The following is a 15,647-nucleotide window of genomic DNA, read 5'->3' on the forward strand; positions in this document are numbered from 1 at the left end:
GAACAACCTTGACTGTTACAATGTGAGCAGGCAAAGCCGAGTCAGTGGATAAAAGTAATAATGACACGTATGTGTGTTATCTATTGAGCATTGAAACAAGTTCTCAGAATAGTGTTTAATTTGACCGGGGAGGTAAAGATTGTTCCAGATTCTTATTATTATCATTATTGGCCTGAATGTATTGAAAAAATTCTACATATATTGGCACTTATCAAACATGGTGTAAAGATTGTTTTTCATTTCAGTGTGACTCAATTCGCAGTGCTATGCATGCATGTTGTCTCTATGTTTGTTGTTTTACACCTTATGTAACAAAAGAAAGTCTGTGATGACCATGTAAACCTTTTTTGATGAAACAGCATCATACAGCCAGAATACTGTGTCTGCTGACTTGAATTTGACAACAGTCCGATACTCGGCTGCTGTATGTGATTGTTTTCATCACACGAATGTACTTTCTAGTAAAATTTAATTAATTGTGATACCTGTTGAAGATAAGGAAAATTCTTATTTATTTATTATTATTAAAGGACAGAGGTATCATAGTGCCTCAACATGAAATGACTCATTTTAACATAATTCATCAACAAGTATTGTTGAATCCTGGCCATTAATCATATTTATGGTTAGTGTTTTATGGCAGCTGAAGGCAAGCAAGATATACTAGCTTGAATGACAATAGACAAGTTTACAATAAAAACCGATGCTCATGTATTTCGATCCAAAACAGACACCTGATGTTCCTGACTATAAGCAGAGAGAGAGAAAAGAAGGGCACAAATGGACACAATTTTGTAGTTTTCTCAATTAAAAAAGATATCAAGCAAGAATGAATGTGATATGAATGTACATGTATCTCATATCGTATTTCATGTTACCCTGACACAATCCTAGGATAGTATATACTAGCTCATACATCAAAGTATTACTATATATATCTTTTGGTAAGAGATTGAAAACAAAACCTCATGGTGGAAAGCATGAGGTTAACAAATGCCACTGCATTGTCATTGATACAGTGAGTTATCCCTCCTTCCTTACCTTCTAGTACAGCACAGATAGTGTCAGTAATCTGCTGATGACATGATGTGTGGTGACTGGAGTTTGGCGTCATGTCAGAGCTCAGCCAACACTGAGTGTCATTCATTTGATGGGCTTACGTATGGTCACCATAATGAGTGACTCTGAGGGGCTGCAAGCAGGTGCTGACTGACACTGAGTTTGTGTGACTTACTATATATGGCTCTGTTCGAGTAAGGGGAGTAAGTCAGTGATGTCATTGCCTGATGATACTGATGTCACTAGTATTTTTTTTCTTCACAGAGAAGAAGGCTGTCAGCTGTCTGGGTGTGAGTGAACACCCTCTAGTGGAGGTGCTGACAAGCTGTACTGCAGAGCGTCTGTCTGTTTCTAACCATCATCATTTCAAGGTAATGCCTTAGTCACATCAACAAGTCACTGCACATATTTTTATAAAGAAGATAGATTGTGATGGAGATTTGGCTACAATGCCATAGTCAAAACTAAGATACTAAACTATTAAATCTCAGAAACATTTTTTGTATTAGTGTGATTCTTACAGGTAGATGCAGTGCCTGTGTCACACAGCAGCACCAATGCTCCAAGACATTTCAGGATTTATTTTACCTCTTCATAATGCATATGCTGTAACTGACATGATGTTATGTCTTCCAGTGGTCTATGGTCCAGTGTTGAGCAGAGACCATGTGGTGTTTGGAGCTGCTTTTACCACTACTGTTGATCATCAATGGTAATAAATTCCTTTTTGATGGTAGACACAGTAGACATATTTTTCCATTGTAACTCGCACTCATCACTATGCATGCAGTGATCTTACGCCTTTGGAGAGGATTTCTGTAATTATATTTCACTGAATGTCTGTTTTTGATATTCTCTCAGATGCCAGTTGCCAGTGGAACGTTTGGGTACCTCGGGATATTTCGGCCATGACAAACTCCTGTGTGGTCATCCCGTGCACCTTCATGTATCCATCTGCTGTCAGGCCATACAGAGGCATTCACGGTATCTGGTACTTCGGTCAGCCGTACCCTCAACTCTTCCCTCCTGTTGTTTTCAAAACACGCACAGACATTGTGCACGAGAGCTACAAGGGCCGCACCAAGCTGCTGGGTGACTTGCACCAGAGGAACTGCACTCTGCTCATCAACAACATCGGCACAGAGCACTCAGGGAGATACTACTTTCGTGCTGACCTTGGTGGAGCCAACATGTATACCTTCCCAGATTACGCTGAGCTCAAAGTTTTGGGTAAGTTACTGATTAGAGTGGAATATGCTTTAAACTGAAATCAGTAAACCTGAAATATGAAATTAGCTTATCGCTAATAATAAATTAACAATTTAATGTAATAATTAACCTTTATTCACGTCAACACAAAGACTAAAAAATATTCATTAGACCAAGTAAGCAACAATCACCATGTTTTTATCCATCTTTCAGTTATAACAACATCAATATTTAATGGCCAAATCTGTTAACCTGTGTATTAAAATTTAACCTTATTTTTAGAGGAATATAACAGAAGAAAGTAATAAATGTCGTGTAAACAAGAAAGTAAATTTCAATTCATATGATCTACTGTATGGCAAGCTTGCTATTTATTTTAAATAAAGACATTTTGAAGAACTTTTAATCTTGCCTTTGCCTTTACAGATACAACACAACAGATAGGAAAATGCACAATAAATAAAAATTGAATAGAAAAGACTACTATTAAAGAAATCAAAAGATAAGAATAGGCGTGCAGGACAGATTATATACAGAAATGTAGTTTAGTTAATGTAGGCTATAAAAATAGGGCTGTGGATATACAGTACTGGTAAACATACAGTGTGAATAAGAAATAGACAGACTACTGGAAAAAAACTCGACTGTGATAAGTGATACAGAAACAACAAACAGTGGGACATTATGTCATTGCTGTGTTATAGAGTCTGAATGCCGTTGGAATGAAGGCCCTGCAGTAGCACTCCTTCTTGCACCGTGGGTGCATCAGTCTGTTGCTGAAGGAGCTACTCAGGGACCTCACAGTCTCATGCAGGGAGTGAGAGGTGTTGTCCATGATTGACGTCAGCTTGGCTAACATCCTCCTCTCACCCAACTCTTCTATGGTGTCTAGATGGCAGTCCAGGACAGAATTAGACCTCTTAATCAGTTTATTTAGTATTTTTCTGTCCCTCTCTGTGCTTCCGGCTCCCCAACAGACTACTGCATAGAAGACGGCAGATACCACCACAGTGTCATAGAATGATATTAACAGTGTCCTGCACACATCAAAGGACGTCAGTCTCCTCAGCAGATGAAGACGACTTATTGATTGATACAGTACCTTTGCTCTAGTTGTCTGTTTAAGTTTGCTGCATCTCTGCATGAAGATAAAAATGCTGCTTTACAAATAAAAGTACTGTTATTATATTTCGTTAAAGAAAGCGAATAATTTGTTTTCCTGTCCACTAGATCAACCCAACATTGATGTCCCTGAGGAGATTGTCAGCGATGAGGATTTGGAGCTGACATGCTACGCTCCAGACAACTGCCCCGACATGACTCCAGAGATCCAGTGGATGTACACCGACTACCTGCCCGACCCCGAATTCAGCTCTGACTACCTGGAGGAGAGCAACACAGCTGTACTCTCCAGCACCCTCACCTTCACACCCAGACCCATGCACAACGGGCAGCTCTTGGGCTGCAGGGTGTACTACCCCAACACCACACTGGTCTATGAGAGGGTAATCTCTCTAGATGTCAAGTGTAAGTTAAAAACGCACACCCGTGTAAGGACAAAAATATATCTATAATCTCAAAGGGGCTGTTGTGTCTGACATGTGATCAGGTCTCAACAGCAATTATGAATTCCTATTAAGCAAATTTCTGTCTTGAGTGGCCTCCAGGCAATGACTCAGAGGTGGCCCAAACATATCCACTTTAGAGTTTGTGTCATGCACAGAAACACAAAAAAAGTCTTCAGTGTTTCCAAATTTAAGTTTTAACAATCGTGGAGCTAACACTAAAGCTAGCTTTCAGCTGACAGCCATTCCTCCACATCCAGCAAAACACAAAAAAGACCAGACACAAAACATGGCAGTCAACAATGAATTTAGCCATGCTAATGGCTCTGTAAGGCAGTAAACTAAACGCTAAAATCAGCATGCATGGTGCACGATAACCTTGCAATGTTTTAGAATGCTAACATTTGCTAATAATCATAAATTGGCTGATTGGAATATCATCAGTATTGTAGGTATTTGGTCAAAGTATTTTTTAAGATACCGTCATTGTAGACAGATAAGTCTAGGGACATTATATTCTCCTTCTTACTTTCCCTCCCAGACGCTCCACGCTCTGTGTGGGTGAACGTGTCCTCAGAGGTGATGGAGGGCAGCTCTGTGGTTCTGCACTGCGAGGTGGACAGTAACCCTCCTCCCAGAATCTCCTGGATGTTCGGAGACCAGGAGCTTCTATGGGACACGGCGTCCAATGTCACCCTCTCCCTGGACGATGTGACGCCTGTACAGGAGGGAGTCTACACCTGCATTGGGGACAATGGCTATGGCCTCATGAACACTTCATTGTACCTGGCTGTCAAGTGTAAGTCTCTGAGATACATATTGTACATACTGTATTTAGTTAGTTATAGGGAATTGGGACACAGCAAGCTACATTGGGTTAGCATTTGGTAGTTTTAAATACTTGCCCATGTTGAACTTGCAATGTGGCTCCTAAAGTTTATAGCTTGCGTCTGGTCAAAACATGGCAGTTGATTCACAACAGGTACAATGGATTACAACATGGAACACGCATAAAGCCTCCAAACACTATTCTGGGGACAATACAGTAAAGAAGTGCAATATTGCGGAAAAAACAGATCTGTGGCCTAAATCCATACAACCTACTAATCATAAATATCATCAAATATAATCAATGTTATTTTTTTTTGTACAAACACCAAGTGACACACGACACAACAAGACTGTGAACTTAGAATGCCACTGCCTTTTAAACTTCACAACAAATAAAATATTTATGAAGATGTAATGTTTTCTGATATCTCCCTGAAGCTGTATAACCTTAATCCACTTTTTTTTTGTTGCAGCTGTTATTTTTGTATTTCTTTGTGAGACAATAGTGTTGATCAATACCACATTAGAAAATTAAGTGGATTTAGTATAGGCCTTCATGCTGACATCTTTATTATTTATGTATACTTTTATTTTTTCCTGAGTGAACGCACCACATAATCAAAATCTGCTGCTGATCATTTATATGTAGTATAACTGGGATACAAACCATGAGTGCTTGATCTTCCTCTTGAACGGTTCAAAATATGAGCAGGTTGTAGGAGTTGTGTGTTTTGAGAGCCTGAAACCTCTGCCCAAAATAATCATTGAACATTTGCATTTATTAAATTTCTATTAAGACAGAGAATCTGATTCTGATTTTCTCAAGCTTTATAAGGAGTTTCAGCTCATTGTTTGGCTATTTGGCCCTCAACTTTACTGTTTTGATTCACTCTCACCGCTCTCATAGCTGGTAGTTTTGAGCAAAATGGCGTCGAAAAGCCCACTGTACACTACCTACTCAGCTCCAAACAGCAGACAGCAAACACGGTTAGAGACTAGCTGGTGAACACAGTTGAGCATTCAGCAGCCAGTTATTTCTATCAGGAGATCGAAAAAGGGGTTAAAATAGAGAATATTGGACTTACATTTGCCAGATGGCTAGAAACATGACTCCAAATGAATGATAATGTTTCTTTGTAACTGCTGGTGATGACATGTCAGTGTTCACAGCTTGTTTCCGCTGCCCCCAAGAGGCCAAAAATATCTGGTCTTACAGAATTCACTAAATGTCCCTTTAAATTAAGTTAAATTAACACTTACTGAGTGAATTATGAAAAACATTTCAAAATCTGAATAAGAAAAACAACTCTACATTGTTGCAGACCCTCCCCGTGAGCCCGTGGTAAACGACTCTGTGACGGTACAGGAGGGAACCTCGCTGGCCCTGCACTGTAGTACCCAGGGCAGCCCAGCCCCAACCCTCACCTGGCTGAAGGACGGGGAGCTGGTGGGCACCATCACTGCCGACGAGCTGTCAGTGCTGGAGATCTTAGAGATCACTCCACAGGGAGACGGACAGTACCGCTGCCTGGCCGAGAATGAGCACGGAAGAGCCAGCAGCTCCCTCAACATCACTGTTGAGTGTGAGTGCTTCAATGTGCTGCATTTCACCCAACAGTAGTGTAAAAAAGTAGGACATGACCAATGACCTGAACCAGCACCTCTAAAGATGCTGTTACAACTTTGTGAACTACAATATTCAGTCATTGAGTAAATAAGCTTCTTTACCAATTCTTCACAAACACTTGTCCACAATATACATGAGAAAAAACTATGTTTCATATTCACATGTATTTATATTCAGCATTGTAGCTCTTTACTTTGCTGCCTCCTTCAATAGATGCCCCAGTCCTTCTGGAGGAGTCAAAGTGCACGGTGGTGAGGGAGGGTGTCCAGTGTGTCTGCATGGCCACAGGAAACCCTGAACCCACCATCGAGTTCTACCTGCCCGACCTGAACGTCACCATCAACGAAACAGACGGCCGGTTCAACTTCTACACGCACACAGACGGACACACCTCCACGGGTATGATCAAGCTGCGGGAGAAAGGCGAACGGGTCGACAATGGCCCTGCTGTCAACGTCCACTGCAGCATCTACAATATGTACGGAAGAGAAAGTGTACACCTGGAGCTACAGCAGGAGAGTGAGTAGAGACTTACTGATTCTTGTAGTGATGTTTGATTAAAAAAAACCTTAAGGCCGTTTTCGCACAACATTAGTATTACTAGGAGACATCATGTGATTTTTGAATTACCCCCCATGTCTGTGTAATATAAGCAAAGTCTGTATTTCACTTGAATTTACTGACATTATCCCCCAGATATTATGTTAAGGCTGGCAAATACTGTCACCGAGCACAACTTTAGTACTAGAAAACAGACGGCTGTCTTGCTTTTGCACTATTTTGGAGAAATATTGATTAGAAAGCATTTGATCGCTACCTGTAGGCCTAATGTTACTATTAGTAGGCTACCACATAATAACAGTTGAGCCTGTTAAAAGATAGAAAAATGTTCCTTGTATGTCATCCATCTCATCATCTTTTGAGATTTTGCGCTTCTAATGGTTTTGAGTTTGCGTTTTCTGCGAATGGGTCTCCCTGCTGTGTAGCAAGATGAGCCTCCTGAATTTGCATCCGAAATACTGTCAATGCTTTAATTTTTAATTTCCAAAGCAGACTCCACTGGGAAAGGTAGGTAATTTGAGGTGGAATTTTTATAAATTACAGACATGGCAGATTTGGCACGTAACCATGTAAAAGGAATTTAAATGTAAATTTGCACGGGGTTAACATCGCAGACAGCCTCCACGATTAATACAAATTACTAGAGGTCCCCAGGTTGTACTAGTTCTGTGCAAATAGGGCATTTTTCTTCAACAAATCCCACGAACAGTAACAATAAATTGACACTACTTAGTGATAGTTGATATTGCTAGGTGTTGTCTGTGTAACCAGAGCTTGATATATCATATTCCTTTGTGCTATAGACCACCATTGTCATTCAAAAACTATTAAAAGCACAGTGAGCCACATTGTTGCACTAGGTGACGTAGGTGGGAATGTTCCTTCATTACCATGAACGTGGGCACTGTAGTTTTGTAGTTGGTCCCATATATGCTGTACTGCTGATCAGCAGCGGAAATCATCCACATGAAATTTCCTCTTGTTTGAGTAATGTTTGCTAAAAACTATAGTGCCCAACTGTTGCCTAATGCCTTTAATTCTCTCATTTTCATAGAAGTACATGATGCACATTATAAACGGTTGTCCTGCTCTTGTCCCTCCTATGTATACTCGTTATTGGCCGAGAAAACTGCAGCTTTCCCTAAACTGATGCTATCACAATGTTTTTTTTTAAGTGAACATCCCTTTTTTGTAGACTACATAATGGAAGCCTAAGATGGTGTGTTCCTCTTAGTATGCTCTTATTGATGTCATGTTTTTTCTATGTGTTGTTCAATATGTTCATCAATAATTAAGTTTTATGCCCTCATTTTTGTTTCCAGAAAAGTACATGATGGCAGTTATAGTTGGCACCATTGGAGGAGTGGCGGTCATAGCTTTCATTATTGCAGCAGTGAGATACGTTGGCCACAATAACAAGAAGTGAGTATAAATGACAAACTAATAGAAAGGGCGGTGCGAGACAGAATAGTCATTTTCCTGACTAAGCATTTTCTGAAATCCAAGGAAACACTTAAGCCTAGTCATCCATTCTAAAACACATTGATGCACATTGTACGTGAGTGAATGTGGGATTGATGTGGACGTGAGAATCATTTCTCCAGAGCAATTTCAGTTTATTTGCTACGACAAGACCCTGTTGAAATCGTTGGAGATCCACATTGGCTGCCTTGTGGAGTGGGTTAGTAAGCTGGACTAACCATATATTTTGCAGGCACAATTCCCTGCTCTGACACTGCTTCTGTATCCTTGACCTGCTATGCTAAATGCAACCCAGGTAGTCTTCTTAACCAATGTGCTTTACTTTAGCCTCAAGGCATATTTGGACCCCCAAATTTGCAAGCTTTCTCTGGCAAATCACCCCTGAAGTGGGTGTGAGCTCAGCCACTAAACCCATAATTTAACCCCGTCACTCGCAGCCATAGTTGCCCTCCAGCATAACCTTACAGAGCTTGTTGTTTTAAAATGGATGCCCAGGCTTGGCGTGTCGCCCTGCGTTAGAGGCAGTCGAGACCGAGTCTGATTATGTGACTCCGTCCCCCAGAGAGAATGGCAACCCTAGGCAGGACGTGGTCCTGGAGAACCCAGCTTTGTACTACAGCGCAGTCAAGAAGGACAAACAAAATCTGAGGAAGAAAGTGGTGAGACATGCTGATGTCAATGATTATGATTATGATGGATGGGTTAGATGACCATTCTCAGATTGTTTGGGGTTATAGTTTTGTGTATTGCAACAAGTTGTAAATTATGAGACCCCATTTTGGCCTCTGAAAATAGAAGGAATCTCTCCCACGAGCAGTCCAGTAGCTCCAACCATGACCTTCCAAACACTGTTTTCTCTTGCTTTCATCGCTTCTCTGCGTTTTTCTGTCTGTTTTTCTCTCCCCTAACTCTTGCACAGCTTAAGACAGAGCTGTTGGGCTCAAAGTTTAACTCCATTCTAGAGGAGACTACGGTAAGGTTCCTAAAAAAATCCCCATTAAAAACACAAGCCTCAGTGACAGATACATCTCCTCGCATATCAGCTTCTGTGTTCTGTACACTGCCGTTTGTTTCCGAAACTGCCTTCTGCATGGCTGCGTCATTGCTAACACAAATTGCCAAACTAACAGGAAACATCTCCTTGTCAGTTGTCGACCAGTAACGACTAACATCTTTTCTTTATGGTGTCTGTCGGGCTCGTCTGTCATCTGAGGTGTCGCCGGCACCTTGCCAGTGATTTGTGCCGCTGATCGGTTCTTCTGTCTGCAGGGAGAAGACGGGGATTATCAACCTGTGGGCTCTATGGCAGGACTGGAGAGGCAAGAGTTGAATTACGCTGCTCTGGAGTTTATCGGGACCAGATCCAGGGAGGGGGCCTCAGGGAGGGGGGATGATGGCAGCAACTACACGGAAATCAAAGCCAAATGAATCGCAATCCTTCCCTGATCCCTCGGCTATGCGAGACGCAGTGGCAGCCCCAACACATTTTCTGCCCCATAAACTGTCTAATTACTCTACTGGATTTCACCCTGCATATGATGACTCCTTGTCTCTCACTTCAGATTTGTCATATATAATGTACCACTCGATGCCAGTACAACCCCGTCATCCTGCCCTTCCTCCATGGGACCCCCTTTCACGCACCATCATTTTGGAAAACTGGTACTTTTTTGGGTCGGAACATGACCCACTGGACAATGTAAAATAAATTATTTAAATTTCTGGCCTCAGTTGTAGTACATGGGCTCTGAAACATGCAGTGTTAACCACCAACGATCTTTTTGTTTCTTTCTCTATGTTCTTCCATGTGATTCTTGATGTTATTGTCAAACGACATACATCTGAGTGCTTGCATATGTCTCACTATTTGCTCTACATTTGCCTCTTTTAACTGTCACTGTGTCTGCTGCCAGCCGAAGCATCAGGGTAAGGAGTAACTGCGCTTTTTGTTCTCCTATATTTATGTGTCTATCAGCTGAGAGAAAAACCTCTCCTCTCTTTCCTTTGGTTAATTACATCCCAAAAAGATAACCGACTGAGGCGAGAGACGGAAACTTATCTCAGTGTCTTGTTTCCATATAATTGTATTTAATGTGTGCTGTGACTCGGTAGCCTCTCATAAAAAGTCACCATCCCTCATGAAATAATTGAAGAGGTTTTGTAAATTTGTCCAGTTCTGAAAAATGTCACAGCTTCTTTCCAGCATTTTCCAGTTAACTGTAGAATGTGTTTTTTGGGGGGAATTTCCTGCACTGTGGCCAATGCAAAATGTCTGTCTCATCTTCTACTTCTTGTTCCTAAAACATGGGTTCTAGCTCTCTGATTGATCTGGAAAAAGCAGACCTTAAGCACAACAGTGTTATCTCTCTAGACAATGTGTGTGTGAGTGTATGTGTGTATGTTCAAATCGTGCTGAAAGATCATAGGACACTGATCACTGATCAGTGGGGGGTCTTTGGGAAGTCTGACCATCACTTCACTTGAGAAGTTGATGCTTTATTCTCACAGGGTTGCATCAGATGTTTGAATGACAGAAAGTGATGCTGAATAGCCAGTTGGTTGTGCTATTCAAAGACAGTTGATGAACCTGTGATGTAATATTAAAGCGCACTAATAGTCTAACTTGATAATGATTGTGTCAATAATATATATTAATAAGATGTATATTGATAGGGGAAGGGATGTCAGTATGTATAGTAAATACCCTGCATGACTGTTTTATCAGCAGGCACACATTTAAGTATTAAATTATGGATAAAAGCCAGTTTGAGAAGTTAAACAGTCTTGTCACACATCATCCAAACACTTTTGACTGAACACTGTCTTAATTTGAGTTAAGTAAATAGTACCGTCCTCTAACTAGTGTGCACTATAGCCAAAGTCAAATCAGAGGTTATGTTTACATGCAGGGAGTAACCTTATTATTGACTCTGATTGTAGTTGATTTAAAGTATAATACATCCTGTGTTAATCTGTCTTTTATATTAACCATTAATAGGGAACTCCAGCAATATAGTATTGCATGCCCATTAAACTGGGTGACTTACAAGAGACATAATTTAAAAATGAGTGGTCAAATTCAAAGCAGCACACGCAGAGATGTCCTGACTTTCAGTAGTATGGGTCAAGTTCCAAACCCACTGTATCCTACAATACCCACAATGCAAGCAATATCATATTTTTGTTAGACCCTCCAGGCCTGGTAAAAGTCCATGTCAACTTCATGCTCCGGATTTAATTTGTTGCCAATAATAATGAAATTGCAGTCTCCACACTCAGGCAGAGATAACCCTGATGATATCATCAAGGGTTATTTTCTCAGACTTTGCAAAACTTCTTCAGAGCCACGCTTTAGGAGAACATTAACTGTTTTAACAGGCTGAGGTGTACTGCCCATCACAAATACCTGACCTTTATGTCAGTAAGTCAGAGTTCCCCTTTAATGTTTACAAAGACTCAACGCACCAATGAAGTCACTACTATGCTTTTTCCACTTCACTATTTTCACTTTGCATCATATCTTGCAGGTCATTCGCCTCGGTTTCTCTCAAAAGTGCTTAAAAATAACTCATAGACACACTGCAGCCGTAACTGACTGACATGGTCTGTCATTTTAAATAAGACAACCGGTTGTGTGATTGGTATTTTAAATCTGTCTATTTTCACTTTCATTCAATTACATAGGCTATGTAGTGAAAATGCAAATTGATATTTACTATGTATTGTATGTGCGACTGTTTTAACAATGTCATGTCATGATAAACAATTTTGTTGTCTAAATGAATCCTGCAAAACAATTACCTACTCCATTTTCTCTGCAAGAATTGATTTCTAAAATACTGTGTGTTGAACATCAAATATGCAACTTAACATTGTGCTGATGTACAGATGTTGATTCAAGGCTCAAGTAGAAAGTAAAATTCTAGCTAGAGATACGCTGTAGCGGTATTTTGGCAGTCTCATTTAAAATGATGGATAAAGTTCATCAAGGCAGTGGTGTGTCCCCTGTGAGCTGTTTCTAATTGGTTTTACAATCAGTAGAAGTACAAAATACAGCAAAGGCCTCTGATTGCTAACTGCTAACTCCATATGTAGGAAGACAGGCAGAAATGGCAATATGAAAACAAGAAAATTACACTATGAGGAGTACTTCAGTTTAAGATGTTCACATGAATCCAAATAAATCTCTCTCTGCCAAACCCCCAGATTGAATAAAGCATGTTAATGAAGCCTCAAGTTATCTCTGATACAGAGCTAAGAAAGATGATGAGGTGTGTAGGTTCATTTTTCTGATAACGAAAAATACCCATAATGCTGTGCAGGTCTGAGTGTGTAAACTACATATGAAAAAAGCGAGATCTTGCTCACCAGATGATCACCAGTGTTTGTGGTAATGTATACCAAAGTATGCATTGTTATGTTACTTTACCTGCCGCCAAGTGACTCACTGTCACTATTTTAGTAGTTACATAACAGTTATTATTGGAACAGATGAGTTGCTGCATGTTCTTCATTGTTAAACTTCACATCATGTTTGAAGTATTAAAATTAAACATGTAGAGTGCAGACAAATAAGCCAACTGTATTAAATTTGAGTGAATGGTCAGAATTCCATTTTGATTAAAAAACAAAACAAAACCTAAGCAGGTCTAAAAAGTGATTTGGTACGTAAGACAAAAAGCTAGGTATGGGAGGTGAACATTATTTACACACCATCCAAAACAGGACAAAAATGCAGTTTTCTGAGCACGCAACAAAAAGCTAGTGTCAACCAGCTGTTTATTCTCACATTAGCCTTTTATTAAGACATTTTTCTGTTGAGTTTATGTTGGATATGCTGTCAAGCATTCTCAAATTGCCTGTATGCACAAAGTCAATAACTAGTTCTTTGAATGACTCAAGGGGTTATTTTTTATTTAATTGTTTTGAAAAAGCAGAAATATCAAATATGTCTAACCTAATCTTTGTCACAGTGCGTTGTAAAGCAAATGTGTAGTATGTCCTATACTTTGTGGTGATCATAATTTTCATTGTCGAGATTTTTTTTCTACATGTATGATTGACACAGTAATTCAGATCAGGGTTTTTGCAATCTCTCTGAAAATTAGCACTGTTAGTTAATAACAGTAGGATTTCTGCAATGATGTCCTTTGCTTGCTCTTTTACTTTAAACAAGTCTTTCATGCCACAAGCAAATTCATCTGTCTTCAGTCCCACGCAAACATAAAAAAATCAACACAAAATGGAAACAGTTGATGATTGATATAAAACTGTGAACCATCTGTTTCTCATGCTGTCTCCTTTCTTTGTTTTTGAAAAGCAACATTACTAGGATGAAACTTTGACGTGCTCATTTTACTTCTTGGTTGAACTTATTTGGTTAAACTGTACGTCCTCCTGAAGTGCAGTTTTACATGGTCCAACTAAAACATCAACCCTCACAAATTAGGCTTTGCTAAGTTTCATCTGGATTTATTGATGTTACATAGTTTATGGAGATTGGACATTTTATGGAGTGAAATAATTAATTGTTGTTTTTTGGTGAATACAGGTAAGGATTAGAGGCTGACAAAAGAGTGGATTTTCACTCCTGTTCCATCCCATTCCCACAAAAATACTTCTGTCCGGTCCCAATCCCAGAAGAGTGACTCTCATCCAATCAAGTTCCCAATAAATTTAAAAAAAAATAATCAGAAAATAGCATTTATTTATATTTCACTACATATTTATCTTTAAAAAAAATTATTTATGATTCCCGTCATGCCCGCTTTACTTTTTTCCTGTTCTATTAGCTAATGTCAGCTATAAACAAGCTCATTACAGTAACACCACGTCTCAAATGATCACCTTAGTATGTTGGTTTGGGACAGCTGGGGTAACCGGTGTGTCTTGTGTGTTAAAATTATTCTAAAGTCAAACTCTCACTTATTTGCATTGTTTGATAGTAGCACTTCGTGTGCTAGCTACTATTTTTGGAACGTTACATTTGTTATAATGGAAAAGCCAATACATAAACCTGCAGTGCGGAAGTTTTGTCTCCTCCTTCTGACAGTGAGAGTAATAATTATACAACACCATCGACAAGTGCTTGTGACATATAGGCTCTGCCATACTGAGTTGCTGCTGTCGCTCCCCCTTCTGCTCTGGCAAATCAATCATTGCTGGTTGGCAAAAAAAACATCATTACCTGTGTGCCAGCATCGGCACAGTCACCAGATTTAAAAACAGTGGTATACATACCTGGTGGTGACAGGCTTAATTAGCATTGTGTGAAATCCTTTGACAAGAGCTTCAATGTAACAGATGTTCATTTAGGCCTATATGTAAAAGTCTCGCTCTCTAGCTTTAAGCAAGCTAACTAAGCAAACCGCCTGCACCTATCTGTCCAACAGCAAACAGGCTGTTAGGGAGGCTAGTTGTGTGAACCCCACTGCAAAACACAGAAACTGTGACGAGGGAGAGGTGCACAAAGAATTTATTGCTAGAGTCTTTGTGCCAGGGAAAACTGAGGCAAAGACTTGAACCAAAGTGCTGAATTGGGAAGATTTGGACTGATCCAGTGCAGATTCTGGGTGAGCAGGAATAGGGTAAAAACAGGAATCAGACCGGGACCAATGTGAAGCAGAATCTATGATCTTGCAGCGTGGTAGAATTAGAGCCCTGTCCATAAAAAGCAGAGGAAACACCTGTGCACCTAAACCCTCTCCTGCAATAAAGCACAACACAAACATTCAGACAGGAAGTGTTCCTGGAAAGGCTGAAGCGACAGGGACAGGGGGCGTGATACCAATTCCGCATTGCTCTTTATTCCCATCCTGTCTTTCAGTGTTTACCAGAGAGCCAACCCCAGATTTACTCTCGTTTTGAAAGGAGCTTTGTCTGCTTGTTGTTTTACCTCACTATATTTGTGTTTTTTCAGCAATGTGTCTGCAATTTCCATAGCTTCCTCTTGGACTCATACAACCTGGCACCCTCAGACTTTTTGAGAAAAATCCTACTCATTCTGCTTTTAAAGATTTACACATATTCTGGCAGCATTCAAATATATTATTACTGTGTTGTTGTTGTTGTTGTTGTTGTTGTTGTTGTTTTTATCAGCACCTACCATTAGCTGACCAGTGACTGTTGGAATTAAACCTACATCGTGCCAATTACAAGGCTGTTTTAGCCATTTGAAGTTGCTTTAGGGATGGAAAACTATTAGATTTCTATGAAAGTTTCCATGAATAACCATGAGGTATTCATGGTGCCCAGAGAATGAACCCTATTGACTTTGGTGATCACATTTCATGGCAAATGATCCAACCGTCCAA

The 15,647-nt window shown here is 40.0% G+C and overlaps 1 protein-coding gene and 1 long non-coding RNA gene across 4 annotated transcripts; one reads left to right on the plus strand and one right to left on the minus strand.

The window, feature by feature from the left end:
* Positions 1 to 1,324: 1,324 nt before the first annotated feature.
* Positions 1,325 to 13,616, plus strand: mag (myelin associated glycoprotein). 3 transcript variants are annotated; one of them, XM_046045877.1, is made up of 10 exons: positions 1,325 to 1,430; positions 1,696 to 1,771; positions 1,921 to 2,289; positions 3,499 to 3,795; positions 4,375 to 4,632; positions 5,987 to 6,247; positions 6,505 to 6,810; positions 8,175 to 8,274; positions 8,897 to 8,993; positions 9,604 to 13,616. In XM_046045877.1, exons 2-10 carry the CDS (start codon positions 1,726 to 1,728, stop codon positions 9,760 to 9,762), a joined length of 1,893 nt encoding a protein of 630 aa, XP_045901833.1. In that variant the 5' UTR covers positions 1,325 to 1,430; positions 1,696 to 1,725; the 3' UTR covers positions 9,763 to 13,616. The 3 variants fall into 3 exon arrangements, with proteins under 3 accessions (XP_045901833.1, XP_045901835.1, XP_045901834.1); XM_046045879.1 differs by having other exon boundaries at positions 1,921 to 2,058; XM_046045878.1 differs by lacking the exon at positions 8,897 to 8,993.
* LOC123968867 lies at positions 2,518 to 6,177 on the minus strand. Its single transcript, XR_006824555.1, has 3 exons — positions 6,090 to 6,177; positions 4,363 to 4,573; positions 2,518 to 3,249 (listed from the first exon to the last, which is right to left on the minus strand). It is a non-coding gene; the product is annotated as an uncharacterized LOC123968867 (long non-coding RNA).
* Positions 13,617 to 15,647: the final 2,031 nt, after the last annotated feature.

This window comes from Micropterus dolomieu, linkage group LG03 (assembly GCF_021292245.1).
Source record: "Micropterus dolomieu isolate WLL.071019.BEF.003 ecotype Adirondacks linkage group LG03, ASM2129224v1, whole genome shotgun sequence".
Classification (NCBI taxonomy): Eukaryota; Metazoa; Chordata; class Actinopteri; order Centrarchiformes; family Centrarchidae; genus Micropterus; species Micropterus dolomieu.

Coding starts and splice junctions, on each gene's coding strand:
- mag (XM_046045877.1), top strand. CDS start 1,726: ATGTGGTGTTTGGAGCTGCTTTTACCACTACTGTTGATCATCAATG. Junction 6,248..6,504: donor CCTCAACATCACTGTTGAGT/GTGAGTGCTTCA, acceptor CTCCTTCAATAG/ATGCCCCAGTCCTTCTGGAG. Junction 8,275..8,896: donor GTTGGCCACAATAACAAGAA/GTGAGTATAAAT, acceptor TCCGTCCCCCAG/AGAGAATGGCAACCCTAGGC.